This window comes from Tamandua tetradactyla, chromosome 6, assembly GCF_023851605.1.
Source record: "Tamandua tetradactyla isolate mTamTet1 chromosome 6, mTamTet1.pri, whole genome shotgun sequence".
NCBI classification, from domain to species: domain Eukaryota; kingdom Metazoa; phylum Chordata; class Mammalia; order Pilosa; family Myrmecophagidae; genus Tamandua; species Tamandua tetradactyla.
Window position 1 is genome coordinate 22,629,130 of NC_135332.1, and position 23,644 is coordinate 22,652,773.

Sequence of the window (23,644 nt, forward strand, 5' to 3'; positions counted from 1 at the left end):
TTTTTCTGTGTTAATTGGGATGATTGTGTATTTTTTCCCCTTCATCCTATAATGTGGTGTATTTTTTTTTTTTTTTTTTTTTACATTGAACCACGCTTGGGATAAATGCCTTTTGGTTGTGGTATATAATCCTTTTAATGTGCTGCTGAATTTGACTTGCTAATGTTTGGTGAGGATTTTTTCATCTCTGTTATTATAAGGTACTGTGATGGTTTGAAGCTCTGTGTACCCCAGAAAAATAAGTTCTTAAAGTTAATCCATTCCTGTGGGTGTGGACTCATTGTAAGTAGGATCTTCTGGGGAGTAGGACCTTAAATTAAGATATGACCCACGTAAGGTATGTTAATTTTTTTTTTCCTGTTTTCGTTTTATTTCTTTTCTGGTGTCTTTTTATTTCTTTTTCTGAATTGATACAAATGTTCTAAGAAATGGTGAATATGCAACTAAGTGATGATATTGTGAATTACTGATTATATATGTAGAATGGAATGATCACATGTTAATGTTTTAGTTCGTTTGTTAAATTTTTTTTTTAAACATGGGCAGGCACTGGAAATCGAACCTGGGTCTTCTGTGAATTTTTTAAATTAATAAATAAATTTTTTAAAAAAGTTAATCAAGGGGGAGATGACATCATCAACATGGTGATGCAAGACATACCCTGAAAAACTTCCCCAAATATTCGGTGACTATAGCAACAAGTTCAATTTGCTTAGAACTTTATAGGACAATGGAAACTGGAGATGGATGCCACAAAAGCTGAACTGAAGAAAGAGAAGAATATCAGGCATGAAAATTCCCTGCTGAACTGGCCAGTCTTCCCCCACCTCCCCACTTGGTCCTACACAGCTTGGTGTTTTCAGGAGGCAGCAACCCAGGTTCCATTGAGGAGGGAAACAGACTTTAGAGAACCTCACAGTTGTGAGTTATAACTCTTGCTTATCTAGATACAAGGAAACAATTCTGTAGAGACATCTGGAGGAACATTAGCCACTGAGGAAAGGTGCATACAAAAAGGGCCACTGGGTAAATGGAAGAGAGAAACTATAGCAAAATGGAAGCCAAGTACTGCATTCAAGACAGTTACTGTTGGTGTGAAACCTTAAATACAAAACAATCTTTTCTTGAGTGACCCACACTTCTGTATTGGTCATATTTTGCTCCCTGGCATGAGCAAATCCAATTGAAGAACAAGCCAGAAGCCAAAAATTATCCTCATAGAGAAAGAGATATTATAAGAAAGTCCCAGAACTGAAATGTATAAGGAAAATGGGTCACAAAGTGATGGGGAGAATTTAGGAGCTAGGAGAAAATTCTGTGCAAAAAATACAAACAGAATAGTTCAAGATCCCCAGAGAAGGAATAGAGGAGAAGGGAAGCCTTTCCCTGGAGGTGATAAAATTGCACAAAATACACTCTAAAATATTGTAGCACATAGCCTGGGCAAGAATCAGATGAAGAAGTACTGAGAAAAATCTTAGTTAAGCACAGGTTATTTTAAATGTCCAGAATAAGTTGGATCTAGCATCAAAGAAGTGCATTAACACAAAGACAATCAACAATAAAACCCAAGAAAATAGGGATAAGCTGATCTTCGGGGTTAGTGCATGAAAATAATGATACCTCAATATCAGCAAAAAAAAGGTTACAAGCTGTTTTGGTTTGTAAAAGCTCCCAGAATGCAATATACCAGAAATGGAATGGCTTTTAAAAAGGAAATTTATTAAGTTGCAAGTTTACAGTTCTAAGGCCATTAAAATGTCCAAATTAAGGCACCAAAAAGAGGTTAACATCACTCAAAAATCCTGATGCCATCTGAAACTGTTCTGTCAACTGGGAAATTATGTGGTTGCTGTTGCTGGGGTCTTTGGGATCTGGACACCTCTGTCAGCTGGGATGGCACATGGCAATATCTCCTAGCTTTCTCTCAGTATTTCATAAGGCTTTCCCAGGGGCACCTTCCTTCTCCATCTCCGAAGTTCTATGGCTACATGGTCTCTGTTGGCTCTAAAGTTTTTTCCAAAATGATTCCCTCTTAAGGGTGGCCATCTAATAAAAAGTTACCAACTACAGTGGTGGGTTAGCCACATGTCCGTGTAAACAATAAAAAAGATTCCACCCAGCAATATTGAATAAGGGTTAAAGGACATAGCTTCTTCTGAGTACATAATAGCTTGAAACTGGCACAAAGTCATACTAAGAAACCCAAAGATATGGATCAGTCAAGGAAACAAATTAAAAATTCAGAGGAGACACAGAACTTGAAACCACCATTCACAAATGTTCAAACAAATCTCTTAGGTCAATTCAAGAAAAGGAAATAAAATGTAAGTAAAGAATTAAAGGATATTGAAATGACAGTGTGTGAGCATAAAGAAGAAATTGTAAGTATACAAAGAAACATAACCAAAATTATGGGACGTAAAGCACAACGGTAGAGATTTAAAATATACTGAAGGCATACAATAGCAGATTTGAAAAGACAGAAGAATGAATCAGTGAACTAGAAGACAAGGCAATTGATAGCATACAGTCAGAAAAACACAGAGAAAAGAATAGAAAAAATTGAATAATGTCTCAGGGATTTGAATGTCAGCAGGAAGTGCACAAACTTTCATGTCATCCAGAAGGAAAAGAGAAAGGAAAGGGGCAGGAAAAATATTTGAGGAAATAAAGACTGAAAATTTCCAAACACTTATAAAAGACATAAATATACATGTCCAAGAAGCACAGTGTACTCCAAGCAGAATACATTCTAATAGACCTACTTCCATACACATACTAATCAGAAAGTCAGATGCCAAAGATAAAAAGAGTAATTTGAAAGCAGGGAAAACAGTTCATCACATAAAAGGGATGCTCAATAAGATTAAGTATCAGTTTCTCATTAGAAACCATGTAAGTGAGAAAGCAAAGGCATGATACATTTAAGATAATGAGAGAACATCTGACTGCCAAAAATTCACTATCTGAAAATAACTGTTCCTGAAAAATGAGGTAGAGTTTATAATATTCACAAATAAATAGGAACAGAGAGAGTTGGTCAGCAAAATTCCTGCTCTATATGAATGAATAAAGTGAGTTCCACAGCTATAATGAAAAGACAAGAGTGACTTGGAGTAGTGAGAAAAAATAAAGATTCAAAGAATATGTAAACAGTCTAAATCTTTTCAAATTAGTAGGATGTATATGTAGGTTGTGCAATAGATACCCTAATGTAACCACAAAAACGTGCATTTTCAATTATACAGAAACAGATATGAGTAAGGGATAAGCTGGATACATCACAAAATATCAATTATACAGAAAGTGAAGCTTCAAGGAAGGAAGAAAAGAAACAAAAAAAGTACTGCATTTACAGTAATGACATTGAATGTTAGTGGATTAAAATGCCCAATCAAAAGACACAGATTGGCAGAATGGATAAAAATATTGCAAAAAGAAATGAAAGAGGACCTAAATAAATGGAAGGACGTTCCATATTCATGGATTGAAAGACTAAATATCATGAAGATAACAATTCTACCCAAAATAATTTGCAGATACAATTGAATCCAAACAAAATTTCAACAACCTACTTTGTAGCAATGGAAAAGCCAAGTATCAGATTTATTTGGAAAGTTAAGTATGGCAGCCCAAGTCCTGGGCACCCTCCTAAACAGAAATAAGACCCTGGACATGTTACAGCTGTTTAATCAGGACAAACATCAAGATAGTAAATAACCTCCCTGGAGGGAAAAGAATGTAATCATTGATGTAAAATGGCATTGACTGTATTTTAGTCTTAACCATTTATCTTAGTAAAGCATAAGATCTTGAACCCTTTTAATGATCATACTAGAGTCCTAATGTACTCATACTATGTGGAACTTCTTTGTTCTAAAATCATTTAGGTAGTGCCCATTGCAATCCTGTCCCTTGTGAGGCACCTGTCCCTTGTGAGGCACTATCCCTCTGGAAAGGGCGTCACAGGAGAATCTTTCCTGATCATAACTCCTAATAAAAAATCAATGTCCAAAAAAAAAAAGATATGACCCACGTCATTCAAAGTAAGTCTTAATCCTCTTACTGGAGTCCTTTATAAAACGATGAAATTCAGACAAATAGAAAGCCACAGAAGCAAGAAGCTGAAAGGGAAACCCAGAAGAGAAGAGAAGGACCAGCAGACTGGTCTTGTCATGTGACAGAGGAGTCGAAGATTGTCAGCAGGCGGTCTTTTGGAAGAAAGCGTTGCTTTGATGATGCTTTTCTGGATCCCGAAATTGTAAAGCTTGTGAGTTAATAAAGTTCCATTGTTAAAAGCCAACCCATTTCACGGTATCTGCATTTAAGCAGCCTAGCAGACTAAAACAGGTATATTGCCTTGTACTTTTCTGGTATTATCTTTGCTTTGGTGTCAGGGTAATGCTGGCCTCATAAAATAAGTTACAAAGTGTTTCCTTTTCAGGTTTTTGAAAGAGTTTGAAAAGGGGTGGTGTGAATTCAGGTCCTGGACTTTTCTTTGTTGGGAGGCTTTCAATTACGGATTACTTGTTAGAAGTCTATTCACAATTTCTATTTCTTCTTGAGTTAGTGCTGATAGTTTGCTTCTGGGAATTTGTCCATTTCATTTAGGTTATCCAATTTGTTAGCATGCAGTTCTTATTCTCTTATAATCCTTTTTATTTCTGTAGAATCAGTAGTACCTTCCCTACTTTCTAAGTTTAGAAATTTGTTTTCTCTTTTTTCTTAGTCTTACTGAAGGTTTTGTCAGTTTTGTGGTATTTTTAAAGAACCAACATGTGGTTTTGTTGACTCTCTCTGTTGTTTTTCTATTCACTATTTATGTCTGCTCTAATGCTTATTTTCGTTCTGTGCTTCTGCTAGCTTTGACTTTAGTTTGCTTTTTTTTTTTTCCAGTTCCTTAAGGAATACCATTAGATTATTGGTTTGAGATCTTTCTTCTTTTTTAATGTTTCTGTTAAGCTGTGAATTTCCCTCTTAGCTCTTCTTTTACTGCATCCTGTAAGTTTTGGTAGTTGTCTTCTTGGTTTCATTCATCTTCAGGTATTTTCTAACTTCCCTTGTGACTTCTTCTTTGATCCATTGATTGTTTCGAAGAGAGTTTTTAAAATTCCCATGTATTGTAAATTTTCCAGGTTTTCTTTTGTTCCTTTCTAGTTTTACTCTATTTTGAGCAGAAAATATATTTTGTATGATCTCAGTTTTAAAAAATGTATTCCAAAAAAAATTTAAAAATAAAAAATGTAGTAAGATTTATTGGGCCTAATGTATGGTCCATCCTGTAGAATATTCCATGTACATTTGAAAAGAATGTGTATTCTATTGTTGGGTGTTAGGTTTAATTGGTGTGTTATATTCAGGTCCTCTATTTTCTTTTCTTTTTTTAAAAAATATTTTTATTGATAAATCTTAACACACATACAGTCCGTGCATGGTGTACAATCGGTGGCTTACAGTATCATAACACAGTTATGTATTCATCACCATGATCGTTTTTAGAACATTTGTATCACTCCAGAAAAAGAAATAAGAAGAAAAAAACTCATCATGCATCTCATACCCTTTACCCCTCCCTCTCATTGACCACTAGTATTTCCTTCTACCAAATTTTTTTTACTATTATCCCCCCTGTTAATTTATTTTTATCCATTTATTTTTTACTCATCTATCCATACACTGGATAAAAGGAGTATCAGACACAAGGTTTTCACAGTCACACAGTCATATTGTAAGGGCTGTTTAGTTATATATATTTGTCTTCAAGAATCAAAGCTACTGGAACACAGCTCAGCAGTTTCAAGTACTTCCCTCCAGCCACTCCAATACACCGTAAACTAAAAAGGGATATCTGTATACTGCATAAGAATAACCTGTAGGATAACCCCTCAACTCTGAAATCTCTCAGCCACTGAAACTTTATTTTGTCACATTTCTCTCTTCCCCCTTTTGGTCAAGAAGGCTTTCTCAATCAATCCCTTGATGCTGGATTCTGGCTCATCTAGGGATTCAGTCCTACATTGCTGGGGAGATTTGTACCCCTGGGAGTCATATCTTATGGGGGAGGGGGGGACGAGGTACTGAGTTCACCTGCCAAGTTGACTTAGAGAGAGAGGCCATATCTGAACAAGAGAGATTCCTAGGCATAATTATAAGTAGGTTTAGCCTATCTGTTGCAGGATTACATTTCATAGGGCCAAACCCCAAGATTGAGGGTTCAGCCTATTTATTTGGTTGTACCCACTGCTTGCAAGAATATCAGAAATTCTCCAAATGGGGAAGTTGAATATTTCCTCCTTTCTCCCCAATCTCCCAAGGAGGCATTGCAAATACTTCTTTTATTAACTGCTCAGATTGCTCTGGGATATATTGGGACATCACACTAACCTAGACGAACCAACAAAATCTCCTGCCCTTTCAAGATTCCGTGTATTTATGGTGTTCAACTAAACTGACCTGACAAGTTAAATTAGGTAATGGGCTACTCAAAATATAAATTTTGCACCAAATAAACATCTCTCCTTTTGGTCTCACACAGAAGTTGAAGTTTTAAAATATGGACAATATCATCCTTTACCTTATATTTGATCTACTTTAGTCCTATCCAGGTTAGCTTCCTTCATATCTCTAGTCGAAGTCTGATCCCTTTTTCAACAGTTCCTGTAGGGGTACTGCTGACCTATATAGCTTCAGAGCTCTAACTTTGAGTGTCAGGTGTCATACAAATACCCAAAGTTTCTGGGGACGACCAGGTTATATTCAAACAGCTCAGTATCTCAATAAATAAGTTACAACCCCTGAATATATGTGACTGCTGTAAGAGCTTACAATCTAAGACCCTTTACGGTAGACCCTAACCTGACATGCTCTCAACTTCAGTTCACCGAGTTTTTATATGATAGCTAGCCCATATGAGTGAGGCATGATAATATTTGTCTTTTTATTTCAGGCGTTTCATTCTGCATACAGTCCTTAAGGTTCATTCACCTAGTTGCATGCCTCACACAGATCCTCTGTGTTCTAAGTAATCTTCTATCTAGTTCCATCCACTATTGAAAGTGGGATATTGAGTTTTCCAACTATTATTGTAGAACTATTTTTCCCACTAATTGTCATTTTTTTTGCTTCATATTTTGGGGTTCTGTCATGTGCATAAATGTTTGTAATTCTTACATTTTTTGCTAGATTGAACTTTAAATCAATCTATTATATCTTAATTTGTCTCTAAATCTTTTTGGACTTAGTCATAAGAAATTACAGTAATCAGAACAGTGTAGTACTGGCATAGGGCAGACATATAGACCAGTGGAATGGAATTGAGAGTGTAGAAATAAACTCATATATTTGAGCAATTGATTTTTGACAAGGGTATCAAATGGGGAGAAAGACTTTTAGCAGATGGTACTGGAAAAGCAGGATATCTGCTGTTCTAGTTTGCTAGCTGCTGGAATGCAATATATTAGAAATGGAATGGCTTTTCAAAAGGGGAATTTAATGAGTTGCTAGTTTACAGTTCTAAGGCTGAGAAAATGTCCCAATTAAAACAAGTCTATAGAAATGTCCAATCAAAGGCATCCAGGGAAAGATACCTTGGTTCAAGAAGGCCGATGAAGTTCAGGGTTTCTCTCTCATCTGGAAAGGCACACGGTGAACACAGTCAGGGCTCCTCTCTCAGCTGGAAGGGCACATGGCAAATACAGCCTCATCTGCTAGCTTTCTCTCCCGGCTTCCTATTTCATGAAGCTCCCCGGGAGGCACTTTCCTTCTTCATCTCCAAAGGTTGCTGGCTCATGGACTCTGTTTCATGGTGCTGCAGCATTCTCTGCTCTCTCTGAGTCTCTGCGAATCTCTCATTCTTCTTTTATAGGACTTCAGAAACTAATCAAGACCCACTCAAATGGGTGGAGACATGTCATCCCCTAATCCAGTTTAGCAACCATTCTTAACTAAATCACATCAACCAGGGAGATGATCTCATTACAGTTTCAAATATACAGTATTGAATAAGGATTATTCTACCTTTTAGAAATGGGATTTATATCAAAACATGGCTTTTCTTAGGGGGCATACTTCCTTTCAAACCAGCACATTCCACCCTCTGGCCCCTAAAAAAGACATGTTTTTCCCATATACAAAATACATTAATTTCATAACAATATCAAAACCTTAAACCTTTCAGTAGCAATACAATGAAGTACAAAATTAGAGACAGTGTAAAATCTCATCAAGTCAGTTACAGACATGAGCTGTCCTAAGGCAAAATTTTCTCCATTTGCTCTGGACCTTTGAAAACTCATAATAAGTTATTTGCTGCCAACTTACAAAGGAGAAACATTCATAGGATACATACACACATTTCCATAGGGAGGAAGGAACACAGGGGTCACCGGACCCATACAGTTTCGAAAACCCGCAGGGCAAAGTCCATTAGATTTCAAAGTCTGAGACTCATTTATCCTCAGGGCTTTAGAAAGTGGCAGTCCCATCCTTTCCACATACCTATGCCTGCCTCTCTCTGAATGCAACCTTGGGGGATATTGGGGAGACCACCCTTCTCTCGGCTCCACCCTCTCCAAGCATTGGGGCCGCACCCGGGCTCTCTGCCATCTCCGGGGCACACGCTTAGCCCCTCCATGTGGTGGCAGCCAGGCTCTCCCCCAATCCCAAGAAACGTGCTTCACCCTCTCCAAGGCCTGAGGCGGCATGACTCTTCCACTGCAATGAGGTGGAAGGCCCATTCTCTGCCTTTGGGGCAAACTCACCCTCTCCATGGGCTTGGGTGGGTCCACTCTCCTGGCCCGAGGCTTCCTGACTTCAGACCTCAGCCTCCACGGTTTTGCCTCTGCAGTTATTTTTCCTCCAATGTGTCCCTTCTCTGAACCCCTCAGTCCAGACTGGCAGCAGCTCTGTTTATAGAGGTCCCACAGCACTCTCGTTGGCTTTCTATGCAGTAGCCTTGGATCATGCCCATCAGACATAAGGAGTTTCCACAAATCCTTCCTGGATAACTTCATGTCCGATCCTGACTTTCTCTGAAATGGCTGGCTGGTTCCACATTTGGTTAAATGCACACACAGGGCACTATACTCTGGAGTCTCCCTTTCTGTAGGCCCAGAATTTTCCAGGACCTCAGTTTCTGGTTTCTTTTTACTCAAAAGTTCAGTTCTCAGCTTATCTCTTTCCTTTCGCATTTCACTATAAGCTGTGAGGAGAAACCAGGCTGCACTTTCAACACTTAATTTGGAAATCTCTTCTGCTAAATATCCAAGTTCATGGCTTTTAAAATCTGCCTTCCAGCCAAAACTACCAGTCAATTTTGCCAGATTATCTGCCATTTTAAAACAAGGATCGCCTTCCTTCCAGTTTTCAATAACACGTGCCTCATTTCTTTCTAAGGCCTCATCAGAGGTATCTTTAGAGTCCACATTTCTACCAACAGTCTCTCCAAAGCATTCTAGGCCTTCTCTATCAAGCTTTTCACAACTCTTCCAGAATCTTCCCCATATCCATTTAAAAAGCCATTTCAACATGTTTGGTATTTGCAAACTGCAGCAGCAGCACCCCACTCTCCGGTACCAAAATCTGTTCTAGTTTGCTAGCTGCTGGAATGCAATATATTAGAAATGGAATGGCTTTTCAAAAGGGGAATTTAATGAGTTGCTAGTTTACAGTTCTAAGGCTGAGAAAATGTCCCAATTAAAACAAGTCTATAGAAATGTCCAATCAAAGGCATCCAGGGAAAGATACCTTGGTTCAAGAAGGCCGATGAAGTTCAGGGTTTCTCTCTCATCTGGAAAGGCACACGGTGAACACAGTCAGGGCTCCTCTCTCAGCTGGAAGGGCACATGGCAAATACAGCCTCATCTGCTAGCTTTCTCTCCCGGCTTCCTATTTCATGAAGCTCCCCGGGAGGCACTTTCCTTCTTCATCTCCAAAGGTTGCTGGCTCATGGACTCTGTTTCATGGTGCTGCAGCATTCTCTGCTCTCTCTGAGTCTCTGCGAATCTCTCATTCTTCTTTTATAGGACTTCAGAAACTAATCAAGACCCACTCAAATGGGTGGAGACATGTCATCCCCTAATCCAGTTTAGCAACCATTCTTAACTAAATCACATCAACCAGGGAGATGATCTCATTACAGTTTCAAATATACAGTATTGAATAAGGATTATTCTACCTTTTAGAAATGGGATTTATATCAAAACATGGCTTTTCTTAGGGGGCATACTTCCTTTCAAACCAGCACATCTGCATACAAAAGATTGAAGTTGGACCCTTTACACTATATACAAAACTAACGCAAAATGGATCAAAGACCTAAAATTGAGCTAAATTTATAAAATTCTTAGAAGATAACATGAGGGAAAATCTTGTGACCTTGGATTTGACAATGGTTTAATATGACACCAAAAGCACAGGTAACAAAAGAAAAAGTGCATAATCGAACTCATCAAAAGTAGAACTTTTTGTGTACAAAATGACAGTATCAAGAGAGTGAAAAGACAACAAGGGGAGAAACTATTTTTAATTATATCTCTGGTAAAGAGTTAACATCCAGGATATATGAAGAACTCCTGCAACTCAATAACAGCAAAAAAATCACAGCCTAATCCAAAAATGGGCAAAGGACTTACTTAAGTAGATGTTTCTCAAAAAAAGATATACGAATGGCTAATAAATCCATGGAAAAATGTTCAACATCATTAGTGAAATGCAAATGAGATACCACTTCACAACTACTAGGGTGGCTATTACAAAAATAAAAATAATAAAAAACAGAAAATCTCAAGTGTTGGGGAGAATGTGAAAGATTTGTAACCTTTGTGCATTGCTGAGAAAAATGGTGCAGACTTTATGTAAAACAGTTTAACACTTCCTCAAAAAGCTAAAACAGAATTACCATATGACAGGTCAGTCCCACTCCTAGGTCTGTACCCAAAAGAGTTGAAAGCAGGAGCTCAAACAGGTACGTGTACAGTGTTCTTCATAGCGCTATTCACAGAAGCCAAAAGGCAAAGACAAACCAGATATCTGACAGACGAGTGGGTAAACAAAATTTGCTATATCCATACAATGGAATAAAAGGAATGAAGTTCTGATAACTGCTACAACATGGATGAACGTGGACAACATTGTACTAAATGAAATTAGGCAGACACAAAAGGATAAATATTGTATGAGTCCACTTACACAAGGCATTTAGAATAGACAGATTCATTGAGACAGAAAGAATACAGGTAACCAAGGACTGGGGAATGATGAGTTACTACTGCTTAATGGGTAAGGAGTTTGTTTGGTATGATATAAGAGTTTTGGAAATAGTGATGATGATTACACAACATTGCAACTATATTTAATGTCACTGAATTGTACACTTAAAATTGTTTAAATGGTAAATTTCAAGTTACATATATCTTACTACATTAAAAAAGTTCAAAACAAACATAAGGGCGGTGCAACGATGGCTCAGTGGCAGAATTCTCGCCTGCCATGCCGGAGATACAGGTTAGATTCCTGGAGACTGTCCATACCAAAACAAAAAAAAAACAAGCATAAGACAAGATCATTTTAACTGTTAAACAGCCTTATAAATAATGCCATCTTACACTTAGAAAAAATATTCATTTGTGGATAGAGACTGGAAGGAAATGTGGAAAATCAAAACTTTTTAAAAGATCTGTGATTGTGGCTTTTGTTTCTTTTAATGTTTTTTCCACAATAAATTTGTATTAGGAGGAAGAAAACAAAATAAATAGATCTAGTGTTCACAGAACTAAATATCCAGGACCCATTTCCACCCTTGAACATTTGTGCAAGGACAAGGTACAAACTATAGAGCTACCCATTCCAGAGACTCTTTGGGGTGTTGGTATAGGGTACTGTGGCTCTTATGAATTCCCATGGAAAACCAGGATCTTAAGATTTCTAGGCCTGAGCTTAACTAGTAAACAATATATATTTAGTGTGTTCAGATGGCTGCTTTAGAACTCATATATGCTTTGAAGAGTTTATCAGTAATCCTCCCCAAAAGTTGGTTTATTGTGTGCATTACTGAACTGTTTGAGAACCAATAAGGATAAGAAAAAGTATCTGTTTATTTATGCTGTGGATGGAGGTATAAACGATGAGATTTCTAACTAAATTTCATTTTCATGATTTTGTCTTATTGAAACAAATAGAATTCCAGGCTTTGGGAGAAATGCTTTATGTATGGTGGTTTGGGAAAAATCTGAGTCTGCGGTGAACTCATGAATGTGAATCATGGAGTTGTGTATTGGAAACCTGTTTTGCATCACCATTTAAAGATTGCATATTATTTACCTCTTGTTTCGTGGTTTCAGAATGGTTACATATTCAGTGAGAGGAAAAGTGATAAGCTCAATTGGAGATCTGGGCTGGAAATGGTAGTTTTACTTGAAGTCATGTCATGAGATATTCGTGTCAGATTCTACATATGTAAATCTTTACACCGTGTGTCATATAGATGATTTCAGTTATTTCTTCTTGATTCCTCATTGACCCTTTGGAAATTGTTCAGGCTATTTTCATGGATCTTTAAAAACTTTTTTTTGTATTAGAGCAGTCATTGCTTTATAGAAAAAGATATACAGAAAGTACAAAGTAAAAAAAACTTTTATTTACTGTGAGCCCATCTCATTGCTTTAAATTTATCAGTTAAACTGATTGTAAATGAACAAAGTTGGTACTGTATTGAGTCTTTGCCATAGGCCATGCAGGATTGGCAAAACTTGATAATACATCCTTGGAGTGTTTTTATTTTTATTTTTTAAATTTATTTTATCACAGTAGAAATGCAGATGTTTTCTTTCCGTGAATTTTCATGAGCCGAGAAATCTGTAAATCACTTCCTGTGGAGGCAGTGTCCCACTGACAGCCAGCTGTTGGGTGTTTTAAATAAAAACAGCTTGCTCCTAGTTGGCTGCTCTGTGGAAAAAGGCAAGTATAAAGCCTACTTCACTCTACAGAGTGAAGATTTTTGTAAAGCCTCTGGTAGTAACCTTGTTTAAATTAGCTAGAATTTTTCTGCTTTGGCTTTTTCCTGTAGCAGTTCCTCTGCTTCAGATTTTATGAATGACTCATCTTCCTGTCATATTTTCTTAGGCTCTTATAACTTAATTTTTGGATTACTGTTGAATAGTTTCTCCTATCACGTGCATGGATAGGAGAAAACATGGTATTCAAGGTCACGCCTGTTTCCATTTCATTCTTACTGGTTTCTGTGGTATAATAGAACTTAGTTTCTTCCTGAAAATAACATTTTAGTGATCAAGGTTCTCTGGAAGCTTATGGCTTGCTAATTTCTTTTTATTTTCCATTCCAGAGGAAATCTGGAAAAGTTGGAAGCAAAAGATCAGTTTTCCAAGAAAAGTTTGGGTAACAGAAGTTCTGGATAACAGGTGAAGTGTGTTTAAACTTCTTTGGTGGTGCTGATAAATCACCTGCAATCTGCAGAAGTAAACTGGAAGAGGAAGGAAGGGAAGGGATTTTACATATATTGCATTTAGATGTTTTTTCAAGATTCTGAACATGAAAGAACTTCAGAATAAAATTGTTAATTCAGTGTTGCTTAAATGGATTTACCTACTGATTGGGTTTAATGTATACACAATTCATTTCAGCAAACATTTTTTAATACCTATCAAAAAATAAAGAAATATAATTTGTAAATTTTGCTGTGTGAAAAAGAGATCATATTATTTGTTGCAAGAGTATTTACTGTGGACTTTAAAATTTAAACAAAACCAGTATCCTAAATCCTAAATGCTATGCTGTGCAGCCTAGGTAGGGAGTAGGCATCTTCTTGTGTCTTTTAGTTTTTAATCATTGCTGGTTGATTACAGTTGTATCATATCCTTAATTCCCTTTACCACTTTGTTACCTATTCCAGAATTTGAGCATACAAGATAAACTACCCACAGTGGATACAGTGGAGTCCAGCCCAAGCTTCTCTTTCATGGTCTCAGTGCTGGTCTTTCTGTCACTGGGCCAAATAGCTACACCTGTGCCTTATTTTCTTGTCTATCTCTCACAGAGTTGTGATGGTCTCTATAAATTGTATATGTAAAGAACCCAGTAAAATGAATCTGAGAAAATACTTCTCAGTAAATAATAGCTCCAATTTTATCTTTTAAAAAGGAAGGGCATGAAAGCAGACCAGGCTTCTTATGATCCTCTAGGCCTAAACAAGTACTCATGGATCAAAGTGAATTGCCCAACTAGGGGCAGTAGAGAGCACAATGCTGTTTATTTTAACGTTCACTCTAGTATGAACTCTGAAGTTAGATTTCAAGTATGCAGAGAAGTAATTCCTAGAGATAGCATAAATAAATAAATTTAAGGTTTTAATTTTTATTGATTTTCCTTTGGTATTTCCCATTTTTTGTCAGGGCAAACCGATTGATTCACGATGAGTTGGAGCTTCCTGACGCGCCTGCTAGAGGAAATCCACAACCATTCCACATTTGTGGGGAAGATCTGGCTCACTATTTTGATTGTCTTCCGGATTGTCCTAACAGCTGTAGGAGGAGAGTCTATCTATTATGACGAGCAAAGCAAATTTGTGTGCAACACTGAGCAGCCGGGCTGTGAGAATGTCTGCTATGATGCCTTTGCACCCCTCTCACATGTGCGCTTCTGGGTGTTCCAGATCATCCTGGTGGCAACTCCCTCAGTGATGTATTTGGGCTATGCCATTCACAAAATTGCCAAAATGGAACACAGTGAAGCAGACAAGAAGGCAGCGAGGAGCAAACCCTATGTAATGCGTTGGAAACAGCACCGGGCTCTGGAAGAAACAGAAGAGGACCATGAAGAGGATCCCATGATGTACCCAGAAATGGAATTAGAAAGTGAAAAAGAAAATAAAGAGCAGAGCCAGTCTAAACCCAAGCATGATGGCCGACGGCGGATTCGGGAGGATGGGCTCATGAAAATCTACGTGCTGCAGTTGCTGGCAAGGACCGTGTTTGAGGTGGGTTTTCTGATAGGACAGTATTTTCTGTATGGCTTCCAGGTCCACCCATTTTATGTGTGCAGCAGATTTCCTTGCCCACATAAGATAGACTGCTTTATTTCCAGACCTACTGAAAAGACCATCTTCCTTCTGATAATGTATGGTGTTACGGGCCTTTGCCTATTGCTTAACATTTGGGAGATGCTTCATTTAGGATTTGGGACCATTCGAGACTCACTAAACAATAAAAGGAGGGAACCTGAAGATCTGGGTGCTTACAATTATCCTTTCACTTGGAATACACCGTCTGCTCCTCCTGGCTATAACATTGCCGTCAAACCAGATCAAATCCAGTACACCGAACTGTCTAATGCTAAGATCGCCTACAAGCAAAACAAGGCCAATATCGCCCAGGAACAGCAGTATGGTAGCCATGAGGAGAACCTCCCAGCTGACCTGGAGACTCTGCAGCGGGAGATCAGAATGGCTCAGGAACGCTTAGATCTAGCAATCCAGGCCTACAGTCACCAAAACAACCCCCATGGTCCCCGAGAAAAAAAAGCCAAAGTGGGGTCCAAAGCTGGGTCCAACAAAAGTAGTGCCAGTAGCAGATCAGGGGATGGGAAAACTTCTGTCTGGATTTAATCTTGGCTGGACTTAAAACTTGTGCTTTTCATAGTTGATGGTAAGCAACGGCTGCTGAATAATGACTTCCATTAAGTAAACATTTGGCTCTGCTTATCTTCAGGGATACTGTTGGCTCACAATCCAAGCTCAGGGGACTCTGAAGACAGGGCTGGGACAAGGGGAAGAGAAAGGGAAACAGTGTTCCGGGGCACATGTCCTCAGCAATAATATGGTTGCAGAACTTTACATTTATGTCTTCCAGATCTAGGAAAGAACAGATATATTTAAATCATTCTTGTTGAACAATTTTTATATGTGCAGTATTATGGTATGTTTTTTAGTATGAGAATTTTTTTTGTATTTGTACATTGGGCTGCTGTAGTTACACTTTTATATTAAAGGGAAAAATCCTTATAGGTAATGCCTACCAGGCTAGTGTTATTTTTGTTCAGTAAAATTTACCTTTGGGTTTTGAGATTTAATAGATACTACAATTAATAAAGTGCCTCTCGTGTTGTAGGAGATATTTCATATATATATAAGGAGACTGAGGAGGAGGAATCAGTTTAGATTCTTAGAAAGAAATTGCACAGTAGAAGGAGGTTGAGATTCTTTTTTCTTTCACGTGAGAAGTCTTTAAATCTTATTCATGTGCCCAAGGTTGTAGCCAATCTTTGAAAACCTATTTGTGTTTTCAAAGGAGATAAATGGTTCACTGCAGGATTCCATTAAATATTAAGCATTGGCAGTATATACTTTGATGGTGTATGTATAATTTAAGTTCTTTCAGAAGATTGATAGACAAATGTGCCCCCAATCCAGTAGCATTGTGGAGAATCTGGCTTAGAGTTGATACTAAGCTTCTTCCTCTGTTAGAAAGCAACGTTCTGCCTGAAAAAAGAGCCGTAATAGAATGTCTAGTTGTAAACCTGTTTAATTTACTTTAAGTCTCCAAAACTGGCCTCTGATTTCTTAAGAAGCATGTGATGAATATTTTCTTTGTATATGTTGTTAACATTGGAAAAACAAAAATTCCCTTTTAGGCTAAGAATACTGAAAGCTACTTATACTGGGAATGACAAAATGCCTAAATCCAAATCCTTTTTATAATTTACCATTAAACTTTGTCTAGTGTACCAGTGTAGGTTTTTGCCTCGAAGGCCAGTCTGATCTGGGATTCTATCTGTAATTAGACTTAAGAACTTCTTATTTATTCCTGTAGCATATCTGTTTGTCAGTGGCAAGTATTAATGTTCACCTGACACTAATACTTTACAGTATTTTATTGTCATTTTCAACTTGAGAGAGCTTTGCTCACGTTGTTTGTCTTACAGTTTGTAAGCCTCCTAGTAGAAGTTTAAAGGGCCCTTTTCTCCATCTACCAGGAGTATTTTATCTTGAATGTCTCACTCTTTTCTCATAGAAAGCTATTTCAAGCCACCTAACTGTGAAATTCCAGAAGTATTATTATTTTTTATGTCTTGATTTTAACATGCCAGTTCTTCAGTATTGAGGAGAATGCTAGAACAGAGCCCTTTATACAGGTTTGTTTTTTGTTTGTCTACATCTTCCCTACCCCCCCTGAAAAAAAAAACTGAGTAGAAAAATTAAGCTTATTTTCTAGCCATTCATTTACCTTTATTTTGATTTTTTTTAATTTAAAATTTAGCCTGCAGAGCTCCTCCAGATCTTAAACATCTTAAGCAAAAAGTAAACTCAGGTGAGACTGAAGGGAAATTTTCAGGAAATAGTATACATGTAATTATCATGGATAGTTAATAGAAATGCACAGTTGCCTTCAAATTAATTGTTTCTTTAGGAAATTCATATAATTCTAAGAAAACAGGCAAATTTTTAAAAGATTAAGCCTAGCTAGGATGAAGAACTATCAGTTAATTCCTATGTCACTAGAGCTTCAAGCAGATTTCTAATTGAAGGGCAAAAAATACACATACACTCTTGTCTGTTCAGAGCCTAAAGAAGGAATAGTGGCTTTGTCAGCGGAAAGGTTGGGGATTTGAGAGTGATGGAGAGGGAAGAAGTCAAGCAGAAATGCTGGGGAGAACCAGGCAAAGATACTTGGTCCCAGAAGCATCCACTTAGTTTCTTACATACAGTGTTCCTGGAGTTTCATCTTGGCCTGTTGTGATGAGAAAGTTTCCTTTGTGTCTGGATAATACTTCAACTTCTTAAGGTATAAAGAAAATCTAAGTCATTCCCCATATGCACACACACTTTTTTCTATTTTGTTTTTTATTTTCTTGGTAAATTTTTAATTATGACATAATTTTCCCACTTCTCACATCTGTAACTACATGTTGTGGACTTATATTAAGAAAATGGCTTTCCAGCTTAACCCATTGAACATTGAAACTATAAAATATGTTTCCGGTTATTTTTCTGGAACTTACAGCTATTTAAAAAAACTGTGTCAGCGTTTTTTTTCTATCACAATCATTCATTGTTTTGAATTGCCATATAAGACATGCTGTGCCTCTAAATACAAGTTGAGTGTTTTAGTCCTTCATATTGCTAGAATCAGAATTTGATCAAGAATATGTTTATATTCTTTAACGTACTGTTGGACTTATTCTAATACAGTATGCCACTTTGTTATTTTTATTTATTAAGAAGAGATTTGTAGAAAGAACAGGCTTTCTTATTTCAAATTACATACCTTGTTTTCCCCTAATGAAGTGTTAATGTTCATTTTGTGGCTTTGGCTTGGCTTATAACTTGGTTTCACCTGTTTCTAATTTGTTCATTTAAAACTGCAAGTTTATTTCATTTGAAGTCAGTGTTTCTGGGTATTTGTTTTGACTAATGACTATAGAATTACTCACACTTGACAGATAGGAACTTTGCAATCTGAAATGGTTGTCACAATTTGTGAGTGCACATACCTGTGTCTTTTAGAGAGGCACCTTTAAGGGGGAAAAATCAACATTAGGTTCTTCAACTCTGTCATTTCCTTATAGTATGAAATTAGGCAGATCACTTTCCTTTTCTAAATTTTAGGAGCCACTTGCCTCTCAGAAGTATTATAAGGTTAGGTAGTGCTTCTGGTTAAAGGTGACAGAAGACCAAGTATTTTTGGTCAGTTTTGTCTGAACTTGGAACCTCAAAGAAAATAATTGAAAGAACTGAGTACTGATAGTAAAATATCCTTTAGTGCTATTTATCACAGGAATCAGTGATTATTTAAATCACTTACATTTGCTCTAAGTAGTTTATACCAAGAATGGACTTAAATGTTCTTCCTATTAGTCATGCCTATGACTTCCCCGTGAAGCTTCTAAATGTCAATTCTTTATGCTTTGTCTCATTTAAGAGACAATCCACTTCTAAAAATAACATCTATAGTTTATGAAGAAATTTTTGGCAAGCTAGCTTTCAGTAAAAGGCAAAGTCTGTTACACTAGAACTTCAAGAAATGCCTTTTTTTGTAAATTAAAGTTCTTTTCTGGCTGTGAAGAAAAGTACTTGAAGTCAAAGACACATAATTGCTGGTTATTTTGACTCAAAGATTCCAAGTATTAGATCAAGCAAGCGTTTAAATATTAGACCTATCTAAAACTGTTGCTTTTGGAGATTCAGAATTTTTTGTGAGTGGAATCCTGATTCTTCTGGGAACTAAAGAACTACGTGGTATCTTTTATTTTTTTTGATCATATAATTCCATGATTTTACCACTTGAAAATAATGAAGCCCCTGTAAACTGTTGGAACCAAACTATACAGTGCAGAGTTTGGAAATTAAATTTCAGCTCGCCTATATATATATATTATAAATCTGTAATAATTCACAGTCACATCAAATGTTAGAATAATTAAGTTGAATCGTATACTTGTCCATTCTGGATACAGATCATGGAGAGTTTTAAATATTTTATTTGCTGTTTTCCCTAACATAATTGTATTTAATAATGGTGTTAAGTTGGCTTATTACATGCAATTCCACATTAATCATACTTTTTTTTTAATCATACATTTTAAAGAAGCAATCCACAGTATTTCAAAATCCAGGAGTCCAAATAAAAGAAAGTTCTACTCCAGTGCAAAATCTCTCCAGAAGTAGAAGTAGTAGTTCTTTATTTCAGGCTTGGTTGTTTTGTTTTTGTTGAACCAGACATGGTTATATGCTTCCAAAACAATGTTTTTATTTATTATACACTCAATTGTGTTTTCTTTAACAAATATCTTACAAAAGTCTCTACCTCAGGCACTAAGTGTTAGATCTGTCTATCATATTAATATCAAAAAACTTACCTAGGACTTCCAACTTTTTTAGATAGTTTAATGTTATATTCAGCTGTTAATTAGTAATCTAATGTCATCTGGTGGGCAGAGTTTGGATATTACTGAATAATTAAGAAATTACCCTTTCTAGTGCCAAAGATCACTCGTTGCTGATTTTGTTCTCTACAGTTAATGTAAAATTTTATGATGGAGGCAGCCGCTACGCGCAAGCCTTGTCTCTAGGAAGATTTTGTCAGTTCCAAATGTTTTGTCAGTTCCAAATACAGTTTGAATATTCATTTGTGGTCCGTGCATCTTTTCACAAAACTTGAAAACCCAGCTGCCAGGAAATGTCATATTGAGGATTTTACCCCATTCTTTGTATAAAGTAATACCCAAGAGCTTAATGGTTTACACAAATAACCTGATACCAAAATCTGTTCTCTTACATTCACCTGTAAATCGATCTCAGTGGGAACACATGAGAAAAATTTTCAACTAGAGGTTTGGGCTCAAAAGATGTCTTTTTTCATAGTGTATTAGACCTCCCCTGGGATTGTTATCACTAAATGAACCGGCCTATTTGTGGCATCATAATCTGGGAATATATGTGGCCTTGTGTGTGAGGAAAGGGTAGCTGAGGTCTAAGTGAGGGAATTGGGAACACATCCTTGTCTCTGGCCCCCTTTGGTTCTTGAAGCCTTTTTTTTTGAGAGTGCCTTCTGAGAAATAGACAACTCTTGACATGGCTAATCTACCTTCTGAGAAAGGCATGGTAGCATTTATTGGCACCCTCTGCAGCACGGATTATAAACTAGTCAGTGACTATAAATATATATATATTTATATATATTTTCAAACTTGAGCAGTTTGAAAGATGTTGGAGTGGTTAATTTTGAAAGTGAATTCTTTGACAGATTTGCCATCAGACAGAAACTGTTGTTCAGAAACAATACCTGAAAAGTTAAAAATCGTTTAGCATCCAAAGTTAAAAATCTTTTCCGCTACATAGAAGTTAAAAACAATTTTTTTTTAAGATTAACCCTTAAGGTGTTAACTGCTTATGTTAATATACAATGCTTTTTAGGGTTTGCCTCCTTTAGTTATCTCAGTTTGGATGCAGGTTACACAGACATTCGCCATCTGATCTTCCTGCCCTCTCAATCCTGAGGAAATGGTGCCGCATTTCCTTGCCCTGTCCTTGATGCTCTGTGTCTACTTTAAACTAGATTCCAGAGTTGTGAAAGAAAACCTACGGAAGCCCACTGCTAGTGCCTCGAGATAGAACTGACCAGTTTCCCCTTTTATCCTCGGCCAAACCTCCCTGCAGCCATCACAGAGGGCATGAAAAAGCTGACAGCCTTAAACTCCAGGCAAGGCAGAACCAAGCAACTGTTCATAACCAATTTCAGTGCATGGCCAGTGACCTGAATGCGACCTGACCATGGGGAAAAATGATACAGAACTAGATAGCTTTTTAAATTTTTATTTTTAGTTCGTGCAGGCATGTGAAAGTGGAATTTTATCTGCACTGAGAACACTGAAAAACACTGACAGGGAGCTCCTTTGGCCTGGCCCATTTTTCTCAAAGTACATTGCAGCTGTGGCTTCTGCCCAGTAGGCAGAGACTGATGCTAGATTTTTAAAGGCGAAAGCCCTGGAAACTGGTGAGTACAAGTTGTGTTCACTTCACATTCAGATTGGTAAATTATTGAGACTTAGAAAGACTGATGAAGATCTGCAGTCTATACAAATCAAGATTCTAACTAGCTTTTATTATGTTTAGTTACATTGATTTGTTTTGGGACTGGTCTAGGAACCCTCTGGAAATTATAGGTTCCAGGAAAGCAAGCAATGCATGAAGCTCTTATAGGGTCTCATTTTGAACCCTAGGTGTTCTTAAGAGTCAACAGGAGTGATGGTTGACGTTTAGCAAACCATGGCAATTAGCACTACCTAACTTAAGCTTGCGTGAGAGTAGCCTCCAGAACAGCTCTTGACTCTATTTGATCTTTCTTGACCACCAATGCCTTATTTTATTACACTTCTTTTCCCCCTCTTGGTCAGGAAGGCATTGTCAAGCACATGATGCCAGGGCCAGACTCATCCCAGGGAGTCAGACCCCACGTTGTCAGGGAAATTTTTCACTCCTGTATGTCATGTCCCACACAGGGGGAAGGGTAGTGATTTCCCTTGCAGAGTTGGGCTTAGAGAGAGAGAGGCCACATCTGAGCAACAAGAGGTTTACTAGAAGTAACTCTTAGGCCTTATGAGTAGTCTTAGCTTCTCTACTACAGAAATAAGTTTCATAAGGGCAAGCCTCAAAATCAAGGCCCTGGCCTATTTTCTTGGGAGTCCCCAGTGGTTGAGAGGATACCCAGGGTTTCCCAGATATGTCAGACAAAAATAGTTTTTTTTTTCCCCTTCAAATCCTCAAGAGACTCTACCAATATGATAAAATTATGAGCCCACCATAGTCTGAGATGAATCTGGATATTACATTAAGCTACACAGAATTACAAGCCTTGTTCCCATTCTGGACTCCAGGAGTTTGGGTTTAAATGAGCTATCCAGACAGGTTGATTTAGATTGTGCTTTACAGAAAACTTAGGTTCTAGATATAATAAGCTTCTGTTTCTTTGGTCTCATACAGTAGACGAAGGTCCAGGGTATGTACACTATCGTCTTTTACCCTGTATTCTGATTTACCTGAGCCTCAGCCAGATTAGGCTTAGTTTTTTTTCTCTAATTGAGGCCTGATCTCTTTTTTGGTTGCTTACTGTATATAGTTCTGCTAACTTTTAGGGCTGTAGCACTTCATTTCTGGATCTTAGGTGTCACAGAGTTACTGAAAGTTTCAGGGAAATACCTGCTGATTCACATATAGCACAGTGTCTCAGAATATAGACATCTCAGACTGTGTGTGGCTGCTTAAAGGGCTTACAATCTATGCTCCAATTTTCTTGTAAGTATTTTTTGAGAGACCTTAGCGTATTTGCTCTTATGTTTCTGGCTTATTTTGCATAACACATTGTCCCCACGGTTTATTCAGTTCACATGTGCCTTTTGATGTCCTTCCTTCGTGTAGCTGCACCATATTCCATCATGTAAATGTCTCCATTCTGCTTCTCGGTCATTGTACCCTTCGGCTCCCTCCAACTATTAGGCATCATGGAATATGTCCAAAATAAACAAACCGTGTCTTACGGTGTCCTCACTTGGTCGTACTTCAGCAGCACTCTCAATTTTAGACAATTTTCATTGGTCCACAGAGACAAAGAACCAACATAAGACAGCCCCACCAAATATCAAATCAAAACTACCCCTTATCATTTGTTCCCACCCCCATTAGTTGCCCTTCATTTTTATCTTACTGCTGCATAATATTCCATTTTAGGTATTTTTGTTTTCTAAAACTGGCAACCCTAGCTTGATTCTATGCACATGTGTTCTGAGGCCCTGATAATGAGAGCGAGGGTAGAAAAGGCTTTAGTCAAGTATTAGAAATTTGCTGAGTAGTAAGTAATCCTTCTCTCAGTCAGGAGTGTTTTCTGGTCTTCCCTATTTATGACAATTGTCCTTTGATGCAGTATTTTTTTGTTTTAGTTCCAAAGTTTTATCAGTAGCAATCTAATACTATGTCAGTCCAAACTCAGGCCAGCAGCCAACCTGCTTTTTTAAAAAACTTATTAAACAAAATAATATATAACAAAAGATTTTAATAGGTACTAAAGAATATGAAGTAAAAGTTCCCCTCCCCTGTGTTTGCCCCCATTCCAATTCTTCAGTCTGCTGTTTCTTTCCA

At 37.4% G+C, this 23,644-nt stretch overlaps 1 protein-coding gene across 5 annotated transcripts in view; it reads left to right on the plus strand.

The window, feature by feature from the left end:
- The window catches only part of GJC1 (gap junction protein gamma 1), a 66,909-nt gene extending 43,771 nt beyond the window's left edge, over positions 1-23,138 (plus strand). For 3 of the 5 annotated variants that reach the window (XM_077164130.1, XM_077164129.1, XM_077164131.1), the window contains exons 2-3: positions 13,343-13,418; positions 14,409-23,138. In XM_077164130.1, coding sequence (XP_077020245.1) covers positions 14,429-15,619 — 1,191 coding nt within the window. In that variant the 5' untranslated portion in view covers positions 13,343-13,418; positions 14,409-14,428 and the 3' untranslated portion in view covers positions 15,620-23,138. The remainder of the gene's footprint in view (positions 1-13,342; positions 13,419-14,408) is intronic. The other 2 variants (XM_077164133.1, XM_077164132.1) reach the window with 1 other exon arrangement.
- Positions 23,139-23,644: the final 506 nt, after the last annotated feature.